This window comes from Rana temporaria, chromosome 1, assembly GCF_905171775.1.
Source record: "Rana temporaria chromosome 1, aRanTem1.1, whole genome shotgun sequence".
NCBI lineage: Eukaryota > Metazoa > Chordata > Amphibia > Anura > Ranidae > Rana > Rana temporaria.
Genome location: NC_053489.1, coordinates 25,716,060 through 25,732,433, shown reverse-complemented (window position 1 = coordinate 25,732,433; position 16,374 = coordinate 25,716,060). Strand labels below are relative to the sequence as shown.

At 49.6% G+C, this 16,374-nt stretch overlaps 2 protein-coding genes across 2 annotated transcripts in view; one reads left to right on the top strand and one right to left on the bottom strand.

Moving 5' to 3' along the window:
- The window catches only part of KIF24 (kinesin family member 24), a 70,844-nt gene extending 68,735 nt beyond the window's left edge, over positions 1-2,109 (bottom strand). The window contains exon 1 of the mRNA XM_040336032.1: positions 1,767-2,109. Coding sequence (XP_040191966.1) covers positions 1,767-1,941 — 175 coding nt within the window. The 5' untranslated portion in view covers positions 1,942-2,109. The remainder of the gene's footprint in view (positions 1-1,766) is intronic.
- Positions 2,047-15,157, top strand: NUDT2 (nudix hydrolase 2). Its single transcript, XM_040336034.1, has 3 exons — positions 2,047-2,235; positions 5,232-5,361; positions 14,775-15,157. Exons 2-3 carry the CDS (start codon positions 5,247-5,249, stop codon positions 15,092-15,094), a joined length of 435 nt encoding a protein of 144 aa, XP_040191968.1. The 5' UTR covers positions 2,047-2,235; positions 5,232-5,246; the 3' UTR covers positions 15,095-15,157.
- The last annotated feature ends 1,217 nt before the right edge of the window (positions 15,158-16,374 follow it).

Below are 16,374 nucleotides of genomic sequence, written 5' to 3'. Positions count from 1 at the left end.
GCACCCCAAAGTAGCCCAATCTATAGCGCCCCAAATTTTCTACAGCACACCACACAATGCACAGCCCCAAAACAGTAAGCAAAGTAGCCTACATTATATACAGGCAGCTCCCCGCCCCAACCACAGCGCCAACCACAGTGCTCCGTGCCAACCACAGCACCAAGCACAGCGCCATGAACCAACCCCAACGCCAACCACAGCACTGTGCACCAACCACAGCACTGTGCACCAACCCCAGCGCCAACCCCAGCACTGTGCACCAACCCCAGTGCCCCGCATCAACGCCAACCACAGCACTGTGCACCAACCCCAGCACCCTGCATCAACCTCAACGCCAACCACAGCACTGTGCACCAACCCCAGCACCAACCACAGCACTGTGCACCAACCCCAGTGCCCCGCATCAACGCCAACCACAGCACTGTGCACCAACCCCAGCACCCTGCATCAACCTCAACGCCAACCACAGCACTGTGCACCAACCCCAGCACCAACCACAGCGCCCCTTGCCAACCACAGCACTGTGCATCAACCCCATTGCCCTGCATCAACCACAGCACTGTGCACCAACCCCAGCACTGTGCACCAACCCCAGTGCCCCGCATCAACGCCAACCACAGCACTGTGCACCAACCCCAGCACCCTGCATCAACCTCAACGCCAACCACAGCACTGTGCACCAACCCCAGCACCAACCACAGCGCCCCTTGCCAACCACAGCACTGTGCATCAACCCCATTGCCCTGCATCAACCACAGCACTGTGCACCAACCCCAGCGCCAAGCACTGTGCACCAATCCCAGCGCCGTGCACCAACCCCAGTGCCCTGCATCAACCTCAACGCCAACCACAGCACTGTGCACCACCCCCAGCACCGACCACAGTGCCGTGCACCAACCCCAGCACCCCTTGCCAACCACAGCACTGTGCACCAACCCCATTGCCCTGCATCAACCACAGCACTGTGCACCAACCACAGTGCCCCGTACCAACCACAGCACTGTGCACCAACCCCAACCACAGTGCCTCGTACCAACCACAGCACTGTGCATCAACCCCATTGCCCTGCATCAACCACAGCACTGTGCACCAACCCCAACCACAGCACTGTGCACCAACCCCAGCGCCAACCACAGCACTGTGCACCAACCCCAGTGCCCTGCATCAACCTCAACGCCAACCACAGCACTGTGCACCACCCCCAGCACCAACCACAGTGCCGTGCACCAACCCCAGCGCCCCTTGCCAACCACAGCACTGTGCACCAACCCCATTGCCCTGCATCAACCACAGCACTGTGCACCAACCCCATTGCCCTGCATCAACCACAGCACTGTGCACCAACCCCATTGCCCTGCATCAACCACAGCACTGTGCACCAACCCCAACCACAGTGCCCCGTACCAACCACAGCACTGTGCATCAACCCCATTGCCCTGCATCAACCACAGCACTGTGCACCAACCATAGCACCAAGCAAAGTGCTCCGTGCCAACCACAGCGCCTCGCACCAACCACAGCACCATGAACCAACCCCAGCGCCCCGCACCAACCACACTATCTACAATACCCCCACTATCTACTGGCAACCCAATGTTGCCCACTGTGCCTACAGTACCCTAAATTAGACAGCCCTGCCCGTGCAAAGCATTCCATCACATACAAGGCACCTCATAGTATCCTCCGTGTCCCCTCCTCCAGAACACAGGAAGTAGTGCAGTGTCCCCCCAGTACAGGCCCCATGCAGTGTATAGGGAGGGTCTGACCTGTACGGAGAAGCGGACGTCTCTCGGTCTCCAGGAAGGAGAAGAAGCGCCGGGCTCCCCGCTCTTCCCCGCTCTGCCTCCAACCGTCACCTCCAACACAGCTGTCCCCGTCCCCATGACAACGCCGCTCTTGGCACTCCAGCCAATCACAAGCGGACGTGGGCGGGCTTCCCATCCCACACAGCACTGGCCCCCGACGGCTTCCGTACCCTCCCTCTCCGAACCATAATAAAGTCCTGACCTCACAATCACACCCCCCACGTTTACCAAAAGCGACACCTCACTCAAATACGAATGGACTTCATAGAATTTATGAGCATGAAGGCGCCTCGTGTGGCCGCTCGGCCAGTAATGTGCCCTCACTCAACATGGCCGCCGCTCAGCCTCCTTCTCAGTCACGTGAGGCAGGGACACGGCGACTTCCTTCCGGGTTTGAGGGGCGCAGGCGCATTGAGACGAGGATCTGCTGGTAAGTATGGGAAGTGGGGTGAGGGTTGTCAATGGTGTTTCCTGATGCCAGGCCCTGTGTGCCCTCCATGGAATTAAAGGGGAACAACATGGCAGGGGTCTGATAGAGAGGTGCCCACCTTCACCACCAGTCATACACAGCCTCGTTACCTGCACAGGGAAGGCATGGACTGTTCCTTTAAGTATTATAATGTAACTGTCAGCAAAACGTCAGCAATTGTGTTCATCTATTAACCACTTGCTTACTGGGCACTTAAACCCCCCTCCCGCCCAGACCAATTTTCAGCGCTCTCACTCTTTGAATGACAATTGCGCGGTCATACTACACAAATGAAAAATAAAATTGCTAGAAAATTACTTGGAACCCCCCAAACATTATACGTATTTTAGCAGAGACCCTAGGGAATAAAATGGCAATTGCTGCAATATTTTATGTTGCACTGTATTTGCCCAGCGGTCATCCAAATGCAATTTTTTTGGGGGGGAAAATACACTTCAATGAATAAAAAAATAAACAGTAAATTTAGCCCAAGTTTTTTTTATTTTTTTTTGCTTGTTTTAATGTGAAAGATGATGTCACACCATGAGAATCGTGATTTATCTGAATCAAAACAATTGTGATTCTCATTTAAGCCAGAATCGTGCAGCTCTACTGTACGCCCCCCTTTACCCCGTACGCCCCCCTTTACCCCGTACGCCCCCCTTTTACCCCGTACGCCCTCCTTTTACCCCGTACAGCCCTCCGTTTACCCTGTACAGCCCCCCTTTTACCCCGTACAGCCCCCCTTTTACCCCGTACAGCCCCCCTTTTACCCCGTACAGCCCTCCTTTTACCCCGTACAGCCCTCCTTTTACCCTGTAAGCCCCCTTTTACCCCGTAAGCCCCCCTTTTACCCCGTACACCCCTCTTTACCCCGTACAGCCCTCCTTTTTACCCCGTACAGCCCTCCTTTTTACCCCGTACAGCCCTCCTTTTTACCCCGTACAGCCCTCCTTTTTACCCCGTACAGCCCTCCTTTTTACCCCGTACAGCCCTCCTTTTTACCCCGTACAGCCCTCCTTTTTACCCCGTACACCCCTCTTTACCCCGTACACCCCTCCTTACTCCGTACGCCCTCCTTTTCTACCCCGTACGCCCTCCTTTTTTACCCCGTACACCCCTCTTTACCCCGTACACCCCTCCTTACCCCGTACGCCCTCCTTTTCTACCCCGTACGCCCTCCTTTTTTACCCCGTACGCCCCCTCTTTTACTCTGTACGTCCCCCTCTTTTACCCTGTATGCCCTCCTTTTACCCCATATGCCCCCCTTTTACCCCGTACGCCCCCCTTTTACCCCGTACGCCCCCCTCGCCACAGGTGTCCAGCCCTCCCCTTGACTCACCTCTCCGAAGGGTGCTGCCTTAACCCAGTGACCTCCTGTAAGTCACATATGGTCACTCTGCTTCTTTTTGGGGGTCCTGCATCGAAGCGTGGAGTGGTTGGGACACCATTCTGGGAGATCCTGGGGCCCTCTCTGATTTGATGGAGGAGTTCGGTTTAGACGGTTCCATACCCATACATATTGATCTGGTCATTTTGCCAATTCTTTGTGTAATTAATTTGTGTTTTTTCTTTCTGTCCCCGCTATACAAATGATAAAACATTTAATAACTTTGTAAATTTCTTCCAGCTACAGCAAAACCTCTGAAGACCCGCAAGGGTCGAAACACGTTAGGGATTGCTATATGCTTGTACCTACACATGTCAAGCTGTATACCTACTTGTTGTGTTTTGCCATCATATGTATGGATTTTTAACTATTTTTGTAATACCGCAACTCATATCTTAACTACTTTTACATCTTCCCTTTTTTTTGTACGTATCACCCAATAAAAATCCTCTTTTTTTTTTTATACATTGTTTCCTAAATCATTAATTGAGCTGCCCAAAAACCCCATTGGGGAAAATACCCTTGATATCATTTTTAGGGGTGAGCAACACTATGGGGTAGATTCACGTAGCTGCGCTTTAGCTTACGGCGGCGCAGCGTATCGTATTTACGCTACGCCGCCGCAACTTACAGGAGCAAGTGCAGTATTCACAAAGCACTTGCTCCGTAAGTCGCGGCGGCGTAGCGTAAATGGGGCCGGCGTAAGCGCGAGTAATTCAAATGTGGAGGGGGGCGTGTTTTATGTAAATGTATGATGACCTGACGTGATTGACGTCATGCGCCGTCCGTGTACATATCCCAGTGTGCATTGCTTCCAAGTACGGCGCAACAACGTATTGGTTTCGACGTGAACGTAAATTACGTCCAGCCCTATTTGTGAACGACTTACGCAAACGACGTAAATAATTCAAATTTCGAAGCGGGAACGACGTCCATACTTATCATTGGCTGGGCCTCCTAATAGCAGGAGCAACCTTACGCAGAAAAAGGCTTTTACGCAAACGACGTAAAAAACTACCACCGGGCGCACGTAAGTTTGTGAATCGGCGTATCTAGGTAATTTGCATATTCTACCCCGAAAACAACCGCAGCGCCCCTAGCGGCCAACGTAATATTGCACACAATTCTACGCCGCCGCATTCAAGTTACGTCGGCGGAGGAAGCCTATTTTTTTAGCGTATCTGCCTTGGAGAATCGGCGTAACGATACGCGGGCGCGGATTTCAAATTACGGCGGCGTATCTGGAGATACGCCGCCGTAAAAGGTACGTGAATCTACCCCCATCTCTCTACAGATGTGTTTTTGTCCTTTTTTTTTTTTCTACGCCCCCCTTTTACCCTGTACAGCCCCCCTTTTACCCTGTACAGCCCCCCTTTTACCCCGTACAGCCCCCCTTTTACCCCGTACAGCCCCCCTTTTACCCTGTACAGCCCCTCTCTTTACCCTGTACACCTCTTTGCAGCCATGAGCATGAAGCCGTACCGTGATAAAGATTTTTCTCATGCTGTAATGGAAATGCCCCGTGTATTTATATCACCCTCGTGGGTTGTAATCTGCTTTGTTCCAGCGAGTGGCAGGGAAGATGGCACTGAGGGCGTGTGGATTAATCCTCTTCCGGAAAGTTCCACCGGCGAGCGACATCGAATTCCTCTTACTGCAGACTTCTTATGGGACACATCACTGGACTCCACCCAAAGGTACCCGCCGTGGGCTGCTACAGCTGCTGTTCTATCTCTATTACATATCGGTCCCTTTTATTTTTAGGCAGACTTTCCTGATAAAGCGGAGAATCGCTCGCAGTGACAGTGTTCAAGTGGGGGCTCCATGCCCACAGTAAAACCTATACGTGTATCTAAACCCAAGAACAAACATTTATTGTATTGCACCTTGCCGGTCCTTAGATGTGGTGGCTGCATTCGTTTTAATTTCTTTTTCTGAAAACCACAGAAAATACCTGTAGATCCTACCAGAAATTCAGTGTCCTTGTAACCTCCTGTGGACTGAACTGAAATCTGAAGGAATCTGGGGGCCCCAAGCAAAATGGACATGAAGGCCCCCCAATTCCCGCACGCACGCAAAGCCCCCCCCCCCCCCCCATGTTTTTTTTTTTTACTCTCACCTCCCTTTATTTTATTTTATTCCGTCCCCCCTCCCTATGTTCTTTTTACTCCCTCCCCACCCCCCACTGGGTCCGTACCGCGCAGCAGGAGATTCAGTTTCCTGTTCCTGGCCGGACTGACAAGAAGTGCACACTGAGTGCTCACTTCCTGTCAGTCCGGCCAGGAAGTGAGCACTCAATGTGCACTTCCTGTCAGAGTCCAGCCGGGAACAGGAAACTGAATCTCCTGTACTGCGCGGTACCCGGCCGGAGTCCAGACTGACAGGAGGAAGGTAGAGGAAGCTCGGCCACGCTACAGAGAGGGGGAAATGACGACTCGAGGCAGCAGTGCTGCAGGCTCTCTATAGAGCGCTCAGGCGGCTGCAGCATATAGGAAGCTTAACGCGGCAAGGGCCCTGTTTGGAGCCCCAGGCCAGCTCAGGGGACGCAAGCAAATTGCTTGGTTTGCTTGCCCTGTAGCGACGGGCTGCTCTGCAGTGTAGTTGAGCATCATGGGAAATGTAGTTCCAAAACATCTGGGGTGCCAAGGTTCCCCATCACTGGCCTAAGGTGAGAACACTAGATATAGCGAGAGAGCGGTGTCACTCTTTGAACAGGAAGTTCAATACTGGCAGGATCACCAGGTGGAAAGACTGAAAAAAATAAATAAATAATGCTATCACCAGGACTGGTAAGCCGCCATATATTACATTTTTTTTGGGGGGGGGGGGGGGTTAGTTTTGAATCCCAAATGAACTTTTAATTTAAGTCACCTAAATACATTCCAGGTTCACTTCAAAACCGGGCACTTTTACCCCCTTCCTGCCCATGCCAATTTTCAGCTGTCATCGCTGTCACACTTTGAATGACAATTGCGCGGTCATGCAACACTGTTTTTATAATTTATTTTTATTTTTTTACACAAATATAATTTTTCTTTTGGTGCTATTTAATCACCACTGGGTTCTATTTTTTTTTTGCTAAAAAATGAAAAAGACCAAATATTGGGGAGAGAAGTTTCTCTTTGTTTTTGTTATATAACATTTTGCAAATAAGTAATTTTTTTCTTCTTTACTGATGAGGCTGTACTGATGGGCACGGATGAGAGTGAACTGATGGGCACTGGTAATCTGCACTGATAAGCATGGATTAGGCTGTCACAGATGAGGTTGCACTGATGGGCACTAGTATTCTGCACTGATGAAGCTGCAGAGCAGACAACTCCTGCATCTTTGATTTGTTGCTCTATACATCAAATAATCTCAAGCTTTATATATTGGAGGCGACAACTCCCGACACCTGCTCTATGTATTGGTGACAACCCCCGGCGCCCACTCTACGCATTGGTGGCGACAACTCCAGATGCTCACCATACCTATATCAGAGATGAGACAACTCCTGATGCCCACCCTATCAGAGGTGACAACTCCTGATGCCCACCCTACATATCAATTCCTGGTGCCCAATTTACGCATTGGTGATGACAACTCCTGATGCCCACCCTACCTATATCAGCGGTGACAACTCCTGATGCCCACCCTACCTATATCAGCGGTGACAACTCCTGATGCCCACCCTACCTATATCAGCGGTGACAACTCCTGATGCCCACCCTTTTAGAGATGACAACTCCTGATGCCCACCCTACCTATATCGGCGGTGACAACTACTGATGCCCACCCTATCAGAGGTGACAACTCCTGATGCCCACCCTTCATATCAATTCCTGGTGCCCAATTTACGCATTGGTGATGACAACTCCTGATACCCACTCTATGTATCAGAGGAGACAACTCCTGCATCTTGTGGCCCTGCTGCAGAGTGCACTGGTAATCTACACTGAGTCGGTGGCAATGATGGGCACTGATAAGCTGCTCTGATTGGCACTGATGATCAGTGCCCTGATTATCAGTGTAAACAATTCACTGACAATCTTGCCAGTTAACAGCTCTCCTTTCTTCCCACATACACAGCGTGGGAGGAAAGGACAGCCGATAACCTGTAAGTCTGTTTACATGGGAGGAAACCGGAGTGCCCCGGAGGAAACCCACGCAGGCACAGGGAGAACATGCAAACTCCAGGCAGATGGTGTCGTGGTCGGGATTCGAACCAGCGACCCTTTCGCTGCTAGGTGAAAGTGCTACTCACTACACCACTGTTCTGAACCTCAAAGGATTTCTGCTGCTGTTCCAAAATAATTTATGTGGAGATGCGTGCACGCTGGAAGAAAACGCACTGGACATCTGCTCAGCACAGCCACTTCCTTATCTCTCCTTTATTACAGGCAGTGCCAAGCTCTTTTACACACGGCACGATAAAGCGTACGTCACTATTAGTAAATGTTATCCGTCTAAAAGGCACATCTGATTGGCTGGAGCTTGTTCGTCACTCGTTCAACCTCCTCTTTTCCTCATTCTTCTAATGCGTGGGTAGTAGGGGGTAGGCGCCATCTTTAGCTTCTCCAGTCATCTCGATGGCAGGGGGTGTTACTAGAGACCATCTTGAGTAAGGACTTTATGAAAGCAGTTTTACATATATACACAAAGTAGAATATAGACTGTATAGAAAAGATGCATAGAAACATGTATACACATAAGAAAATATGATTTTTTTTTTATTAGGGATGTACCGATGTATCGGCGGCCGATACGTATCGGCGGCCGATACATATCGGCCGAATACGGCTGTTTTGGGGAAATGCCGAAACAACTTAAAAATTGCCGATAATGACTAGTGGTGCAACGCGGGATTGCAGAGCGGTAAAACACACAATGGGGCGGATTCAGTAAGCAATTGCGTCTGCATAACCATAGTTACGCAGCGCAATTGCTTAGTTGCGCCGGCGTAACGACTTTTCTGTATTCAGAAAGCTCGTTATGCCGACTGCAGCCTAAGATATGACTGGCATAAGGCTCTTATGCCGTCGTATCGTAGGCTGCATTCTTACGATGGCCGCTAGGTGGCGTTCCCGTAGTGGTCAGCGTAGAGTATGCAAATTGCATACTAACGCCGATTCACAACCGTACGCGCGCCCTACGTACGTAGTTTACGTCGTTTACGTTCGTCGGGTTCCGCGTAAGGCTGCTCCTGCTATTGGCAGGGGCAGCCAATGCTAAGTATACCCGTCGTTCCCGCGTTGCGATGTTTGAAAATTACGTCGTTTGCGTAAGTGAATGGTGCTGGACGCCTTTTACGTTCACGTTGAAGCAAATGATGTCCTTGCGACGTCATTTGCCGCAATGCACGTCGGGAAAGTTTCCCGACGGAGTATGCGCACTACGTTCGGCGCGGGAACGCGCCTAATTTAAATGATCCACGGAATCATTTAAATTACGCGCCCTTACGCCGGGCAGTTTTAAGGAGCGCCCACGCAAATTACGTAGCTACTGCTTCATGAATGAAGCGTAGCGCAGGTAATTTACAGAGGTGCAGCGTTAAAACGGTACGCTGCGCCTCCGTAAGAGGGCACAAGTCGTACCTGAATCCACCCCAATGAAATTGTCTCCGCTCTGCTCGCACACAGCCCCGCCCGCTCCTAACCCCACGCTGTGATAGACAGTGTGATGCAATTGCCTATATATGCTCCAGTTTAATTCTCCCTGCTAATTTAATGCTGTGGGTTAGAGGTAACAGGTGTTCATGTGTGACTCCTCTCTCTCTGTAAAGACTGTTCATATGTTAAATAAGGCTAGCTTTTGAAAGGCCTTTAATTGTGTGACAACGCTGTCTACAACCTAGTGATGCTCAGAGGTGTTAATAGGTGTCAAACTGGATGCAGACGAAACGTCTGCCTAAGAAACTCAAGTGTGTGAAGGTGGTTTGTTATGCTGTTTAAGGAATGTGCAGTGATTAGACATGATGATTATCAGTCGGTGCCGACCTGTCTAGAATGTTTTAGTAATTAGCCTTAGTGTGTGATTAGGGGGGGTGGAGATGTCATTGTTGCTTCAATGTCTTGGACTGTATAAAAAGCTGAGAAGAAAACCATTAAAGTGTGTGTTGTTCCAGCAGTAAGCTTGTCTCATGTGTAGCTTTCTGGGCGACTCCAGGAATATCCCTCCTCGTGGAATATTAGGGTGATTTTCGTTATGGGAAGAAGGGAAGACTTTGACGGGGATATCATTGTAATACCGTCACAACTGGTTGTCAGCAGCGGGATTTTCCCTTCTATTCCCCTTTACACCCGGATTCCAAGCAGACACTGGAAGAACTACTGGAAGTTCGTGGAAGGATTGCTAGCAACAAAACCAAGCGGGTCATCATAGCAGAATTAATGGAGCTAGACCAGGAGGACGGGATTGCAGCAACGCCAGCAGTACAAGAGATGGAGACACCAGTGATTCAGGAGGAGGAATCGCCAGCCAACAAAGTAATGAGAGAGAAGCTAGCATGGTTCGGTCCGAACCCAACGGCGGATGTGGTGCTGAAAGTGATGGACCTGTTAGCGGAGGAGGCTAAACAAATAAGAGACGCAAAGCTACAGGAGGCTAAACAAATAAGAGACGCAGAGCTACAGTTAAAACTGGCAGCAGTCCAACAAGCAGCCGCACATTCTCCAAACAGTGAGTACAGCACAGCAGACACAAGGAAGATTCCGTTTAGCGCTTTTAAAGCTTTTGATGAAAAGGACTGTGAGATTGATAACTACCTGGCAGATTTTGAGAGACAATGTAACCCGCACCGAATAGCTAGAAGAGAGTGGGTTGCAATATTGTCAGGCAAACTGTCAGGCAAAGCTTCTGATGCTTTCCGGACCGTGCCAGATCAGGATATCCATAGCTACGCCCGGGTTAAAGAAGTGCTCCTGGCTCGTTATGCAGTAACCCCAGAGTCCCACCGACAGAAGTTCAGGGACTCACGCAAAACCACGAAAGACTCTTACGCGGAATGGGCATGCCAGTTGTCCCTGTCGGCCTCTAACTGGGCTAACAGCAGCCAGGCCACCACCGCAGAGGACATTTTGCAACTAATGCTCCTGGAGCAATTTTACAATCACATCCAGACGGACGTCAAAGACTGGGTGAGAGATCGCAGGCCCATGACTCTACCAGAGGCCGCGAAGTTGGCGGATGAATATGCGGATACTCGCAAGACGAACCAGGTCACACCACAGGAACAACCTCCACGACCAACGGTGCCCTCACACCCACCAACCGCTAGATACCAACCTCCTAACAGACCGGTGACATCTAGCCCTCGCTATCCATGCCAGGAGGACAACGAACAACGCTGCTTCCGGTGCAAACAGTTGGGTCACTTCAAGCAGAATTGCCCCCTGAATGACAACACCAGGTCAAATTGGTCTCAACCTGGGTACCGCCCACCAGCAGCAGCCCATTGTGTAGACTCGGCTTGAGATCCCCAGGAGCTGGGTCGGGAAGAACCATTGGGCACCCCTTACGGAGCCCTCATGGTACAATCTGTTATTACGGACAACAGGGAACACCATTGTCAGCTGGTCATGGGCGCCAGCCCTGAGCCGGAGGGGCCCTGGAGGGAGCTGGGCAGAAAGAGGCACCGCCGGCCACCCTCCAAGAAGAGGTCCTGGAAGCCGTATAACAAGCTGACCTGGGAGGAGAAGAAGCGACTGGAGGAGAGGGAGTCGCAGGGGGCGTCCCAGATGCGGGCCGAAATGTTCGCCAAGGGCCCACCGGTGGCCCCTTACACCACCACCCAGTTCCTGATGATGATGAAGGACCACGTGGAGAGCCTGCAGGACATGAGCAAGCAGGAGCTGATCCGTGAGTACATGGAGCTGGAGGAGTGCATAATCCGCATGGAGGAGGAGAACAACCACCTGAGGTCACAGCAGGCTGACCCCCCCAGGCTCCATGAACTGGAGATGGAGCTGGAGAAGCTCAAAGAGGAGAACCGGCGGCTGCGGAGGGAGCAGAGGGTGGCTGACCCTATGGGGCACTGATCCCCCCCCCCCCCGGACTCTGAGCACCAGTGCTACAGCATTTCAACACATATAACTTTTTCTTTTTATGAATCTCCTGTGATTGTCACTTCAGAGCCATAACCTGCCCCCTCCCATAGCGGGACACCTAGATGGCGGCGCACAGACCCATTCGCCGTCTTCACACTGACTTCTGGTGACTCTGCAGATCGCACAAAGACTTGGGGACTGACCGGCGTGTGATCTGACGACCCGGTGACATACCTAAGTCGGAAGCAGTTGCCAAGGGAGGTCAGTCACGCCAAACGGAGTTAACCTCGGACTGAAAGCTCTGAACCCGTCAACCCTACTGGACCAGGGAAGGTCCAACCGGGTTTGCCGGAGCAGGGAGAAAAAGGGGGGCCATTGTGATGCAATTGCCTATATATGCGCCAGTTTAATTCTCCCTGCTAATTTAATGCTGTGGGTTAGAGGTAACAGGTGTTCATGTGTGACTCATCTCTCTCTGTAAAGACTGTTCATATGTTAAATAAGGCTAGCTTTTGAAAGGCCTTTAATTGTGTGATAACGCTGTCTACAACCTAGTGATGCTCAGAGGTGTTAATAGGTGTCAAACTGGATGCAGACGAAACGTCTGCCTAAGAAACTCAAGGGTGTGAAGGTGGTTTGTTGTTATGCTGTTTAAGGAATGTGCAGTGATTAGACATGATGATTATCAGTCGGTGCCGACCTGTCTAGAATGTTTTAGTAATTAGCCTTAGTGTGTGATTCGGGGGGTGGAGATTTCATTGTTGCTTCAATGTCTTGGACTGTATAAAAAGCTGAGAAGAAAACCATTAAAGTCTGTGTTGTTCCAGCAGTAATCTTGTCTCATGTGTGGCTTTCTGGGCGATTCCAGGGATATCCCTCCTCGTGGAATATTGGGGTGATTTTCGTTATGGGAAGAAGGGAACGTTGACGGGGATATCATCGTAATACCGTCACAGACAGAATACGGGTCTAATGCTGAGATGTGTTCTGTCTATCACAGCGTGGGGTTAGGAGGAGGCGGGGCTGTGTGCGAGCAGCGTGGAGACAGTTTCAGCATACGGGCGGTGAGTTGCTTTCTTTTCTAGTAGAACATGTGTGCACTGTGCAGCCATCCGTCCTTCCCCCCCCAAATCTCCCTCGGCTGGCTCTATCTTCGGCACTCTGTTCCCCCCCCCCCCCGGCTGCCTAGTCTGGCTCCTTTTCCTGCCGCCAATGTACTCCTGTTTTTGGAGGTGACAGGGTTAATAAAGAGAACCTGTCACCTCCAATTGCTATCACACAGGGAATTATTTTCTCCTGTGTGATAGCAATAAAGTTAAGTGTAAAAAAAAAAAAAATTAAATTAATAAAATAAGTAGTTAAAAAGTATAGAATAAGAAAAATAATATTAAAAATAAGAAAATTATACAAAAATAAAAAAAGTAAAATGACAAGCTACAAAAAAAAAAAAAGTGATAAAGTAATAAAAAAAAGAAACAAGAGGCGGCAATTGGGGGACAGTGATAGGATGCTCCACACATTTTTGATTAAAAAAAAAAAAAAAGAAGTCCTTTTCGGTTTCGGCCTGACATTTTTTTTTTTTATTTCGGTTTCGTTTCGGTTCTGAAATTTCCATTTCGGTGCACCTCTAATTTTTATGATTATGACATTCCTTCACATCGGTTCATATTAATAGCACCAGAATAGATAAAAAAAAAAAAAAAAGACACAACAATTTTTATTGCTCTACTGTAGGGCTGGGCGATTTTGAGCAAAAAAAAAATCTGCGATTTAAAAAAAAAAAAAAAAACTTGATTGACAAATCGTATCAAGGTTTCTATTAAAAAAAAATCCTGATGGACACAGTGCTGGCAGGAGTTTTTAGGCGAGGCCGCGGCTTCGGCCTAGTACGCCACGATCCTGGGAAAAGGCCGCGGCCTCGCCTAAAAATTCCTGCCCGCTCTCGCCACGATCCTGGGAAAAAGATGCGGCTTCGGCCTGGTCTGCGGCGTCCGGCCTCGTGGCCTTTTCCCAGGATTGCGGTGAGCTGGGGGCAGGATTTTTTAGGCCAGGCTTCGGCCTTGTCCGCTGGGCGCCGGTCCTATGAAATAAAATCGATTTTGTCAAAATCGGATTCGATTTTTCCCTTGCAACTCGATTCAGATTTGAAATCAAATTTTTTTTTTTTTTCCCTAGCCCTACTCTACTGTGAGTCATGGTCTGCTGTAATGGAGGTGGCGATGGGTTGTCATTGAAAATAATTGGCATTGCAATGCGCTATTGTACATAATGGGGTAGATTCAGGTACCTTTTGCAGCGGCGGCGTATCTCCAGATACGCTGCCGTAATTTGAATTCCGCGCCCGCGTAGCGTTACGCCGATTCACAAAGGCAGTTACGCTGTAAAAATAGGCTTCCTCCACCGACGTAACTTGATTGCGGCAGCGTAGAATTGTGTGCAATATAACTTTTGCCGCTAGGGGGCACTTCCGTTGTTGTTGGCGTAGAATATGCTAATTTCCTAGATACGCCGATTCACAAACGTACGTGCGCCCGGCGTTCGTTTTTTACATCGTTTGCGTTGAGGCTTTTTCGGCGTAAGGCTGCTCCTGCTATTAGGAGGCGCAGCCAATGTTAAGTATGGACGTCGCTGATTTGAAAAAATTAAGTAAGTCGTCCGTGAATGGCGCTGGACGCCATTTACGTTCACGTCGAAACCAATGACGTCCTTGCGACGTCATTTACCGCAATGCACGTCGGGAAATTTTAGGGACGGTGCATGCGCAGTACGTTCGGCGCGGGTACGCGCCTAATTTAAATGATCCACGCCCCCTACGGGATCATTTGAATTACGCGCGCTTACGCCGGCCCCTTTTACGATACGTCACAGCAAATTACAGAGCAATTGCTTTGTGAATACAGCGTTTGCTCCTGTAATTTACGGCGGCGTAGCGTAAAGACGATACGCTGCGCCGCCGTATCAGTGCGCGCCCCTACCTGAATCCACCCCGATGTATATTATGCAAGTCATTTTTGTGGCCAGCTCTGTATTTTGAATCCAACGTGTCTCTACAGGTGTTGATCGCGCTGTCGTTTATATTTCAGGCCACGTGGACCCTGGTGAGGATGACATGACTACGGCTCTGCGGGAAACTGAAGAAGAGGCGGGCCTACACGCCGGCCAGTTCACCGTGGTGGACGGATTTCGTAAGGAATTAAATTACAACGTCAAAAACAAAGCAAAGACTGTCATCTACTGGCTGGCGGAGCTGAGAGACCCCGGCGCACAAGTGAAACTCTCCCATGAGCATCAAGACTTCCGCTGGCTGCCGCTACGAGAGGCCTGTGAATTCTCGGGGTATCAGGATATGCAGGACACACTGAACGATGCCTATCGATTCCTGCAGGGGGACCCCAAACAATGAGCCAGCCTCCAGCAACTCTTCCTTTGCAGTGGCTGGGTCAATAAAGCTGAAGCTTATTATTCCCCCCAATCAACATGCTAATGAAAATGATGATTAAAAACCTTTCCATTTTAATTTTAGATGTTCTTTTTGACCCAAGGTGTCACCACTAGGTCTGTTTGCTCCTCTAGGCAACGCAGGCAGATTAGGGCTGGTGGGAGGGGTTGGCGGGGTGCTGTACATAGCTTCTTGGAAACATCACAGTACTCCCCTCGAGAGTCCTTGGCTCTGATGCAAGCAGTGGGCGGGCTTTTGGGAGAAGTTGTTTAACCGCTTAAGACCCGGGCCAAAATGCAGGTAAAGGACCAGGCCCCTTTTTGCGATTCGGCACTGCGTCGCTTTAACAGACAATTGCGCGGTCGTGCGACGTGACTCCCAAACAAAATTGTCGTCCTTTTTTCCCCACAAATAGAGCTTTTTTTTGGTGGTATTTGATCACCTCTGCGGTTTTTATTTTTTGCGCTATAAACAAAAATAGAGCGACAATTTTGAAAAAAATGCAATATTTTTTACTTTTTGCTATAATAAATATCCCCCAAAAACATATATAACGTTTTGTTTTTTTCCTCAGTTTAGACCGATACGTATTCTTCTACCTATTTTTGGTTAAAAAAAAAATCGCAATAATCGTTTATCGGTTGGTTTGCGCAAAATTTATAGCGTTTACAAAATAGGGGATAGTTTTATTGCATTTTTATTTTTTTTACTACTAATGGCGGCGATCAGCGTTTTTTTTTTTTTTTTTTTTTTTCGTGACTGCGACATTATGGCGGACACATCGGACAATTTTGACAAATTTTTGGAACAATTGTCATTTTCACAGCAAAAAATGCATTAAAAATGCATTGTTTACTGTGAAAATGACAATTGCAGTTTGGGAGTTAACCACAAGGGGGCGCTGAAGGGGTTAAGTGTGACCTCATCTGTGTTTCTAACTGTAGGGGGGTGTGGCTGTAGGTGTGACGTCATCGATTGTGATTCCCTATATTAGGGAACACACGATCGATGACGGCGCCACAGTGAAGAACGGGGAAGCTGTGTTTACACACACCTCTCTCCGTTCTTCAGCTTCGGGGACCGATCGCGGGACTCCAGCGGCGATCGTGTCTGCGAGTCCCACGGTCACGGAGCTTGGGACCGGGTTCACGGGCGCGCGACCCACGGCTGGGCATTTAACAATCATGTACAGGTATGTGATTGTGCCCAGCCGTGTTATTCTGCCGACGTATATCGGCGTTAGG

Excerpts from the sequence above, each read along its gene's own strand:
- NUDT2 (XM_040336034.1), top strand. The coding sequence starts at position 5,247 with ATGGCACTGAGGGCGTGTGGATTAATCCTCTTCCGGAAAGTTCCACCG. Across the intron at positions 5,362-14,774 it reads TCACTGGACTCCACCCAAAG|GCCACGTGGACCCTGGTGAG; the intron begins GTACCCGCCGTG and ends TTTATATTTCAG.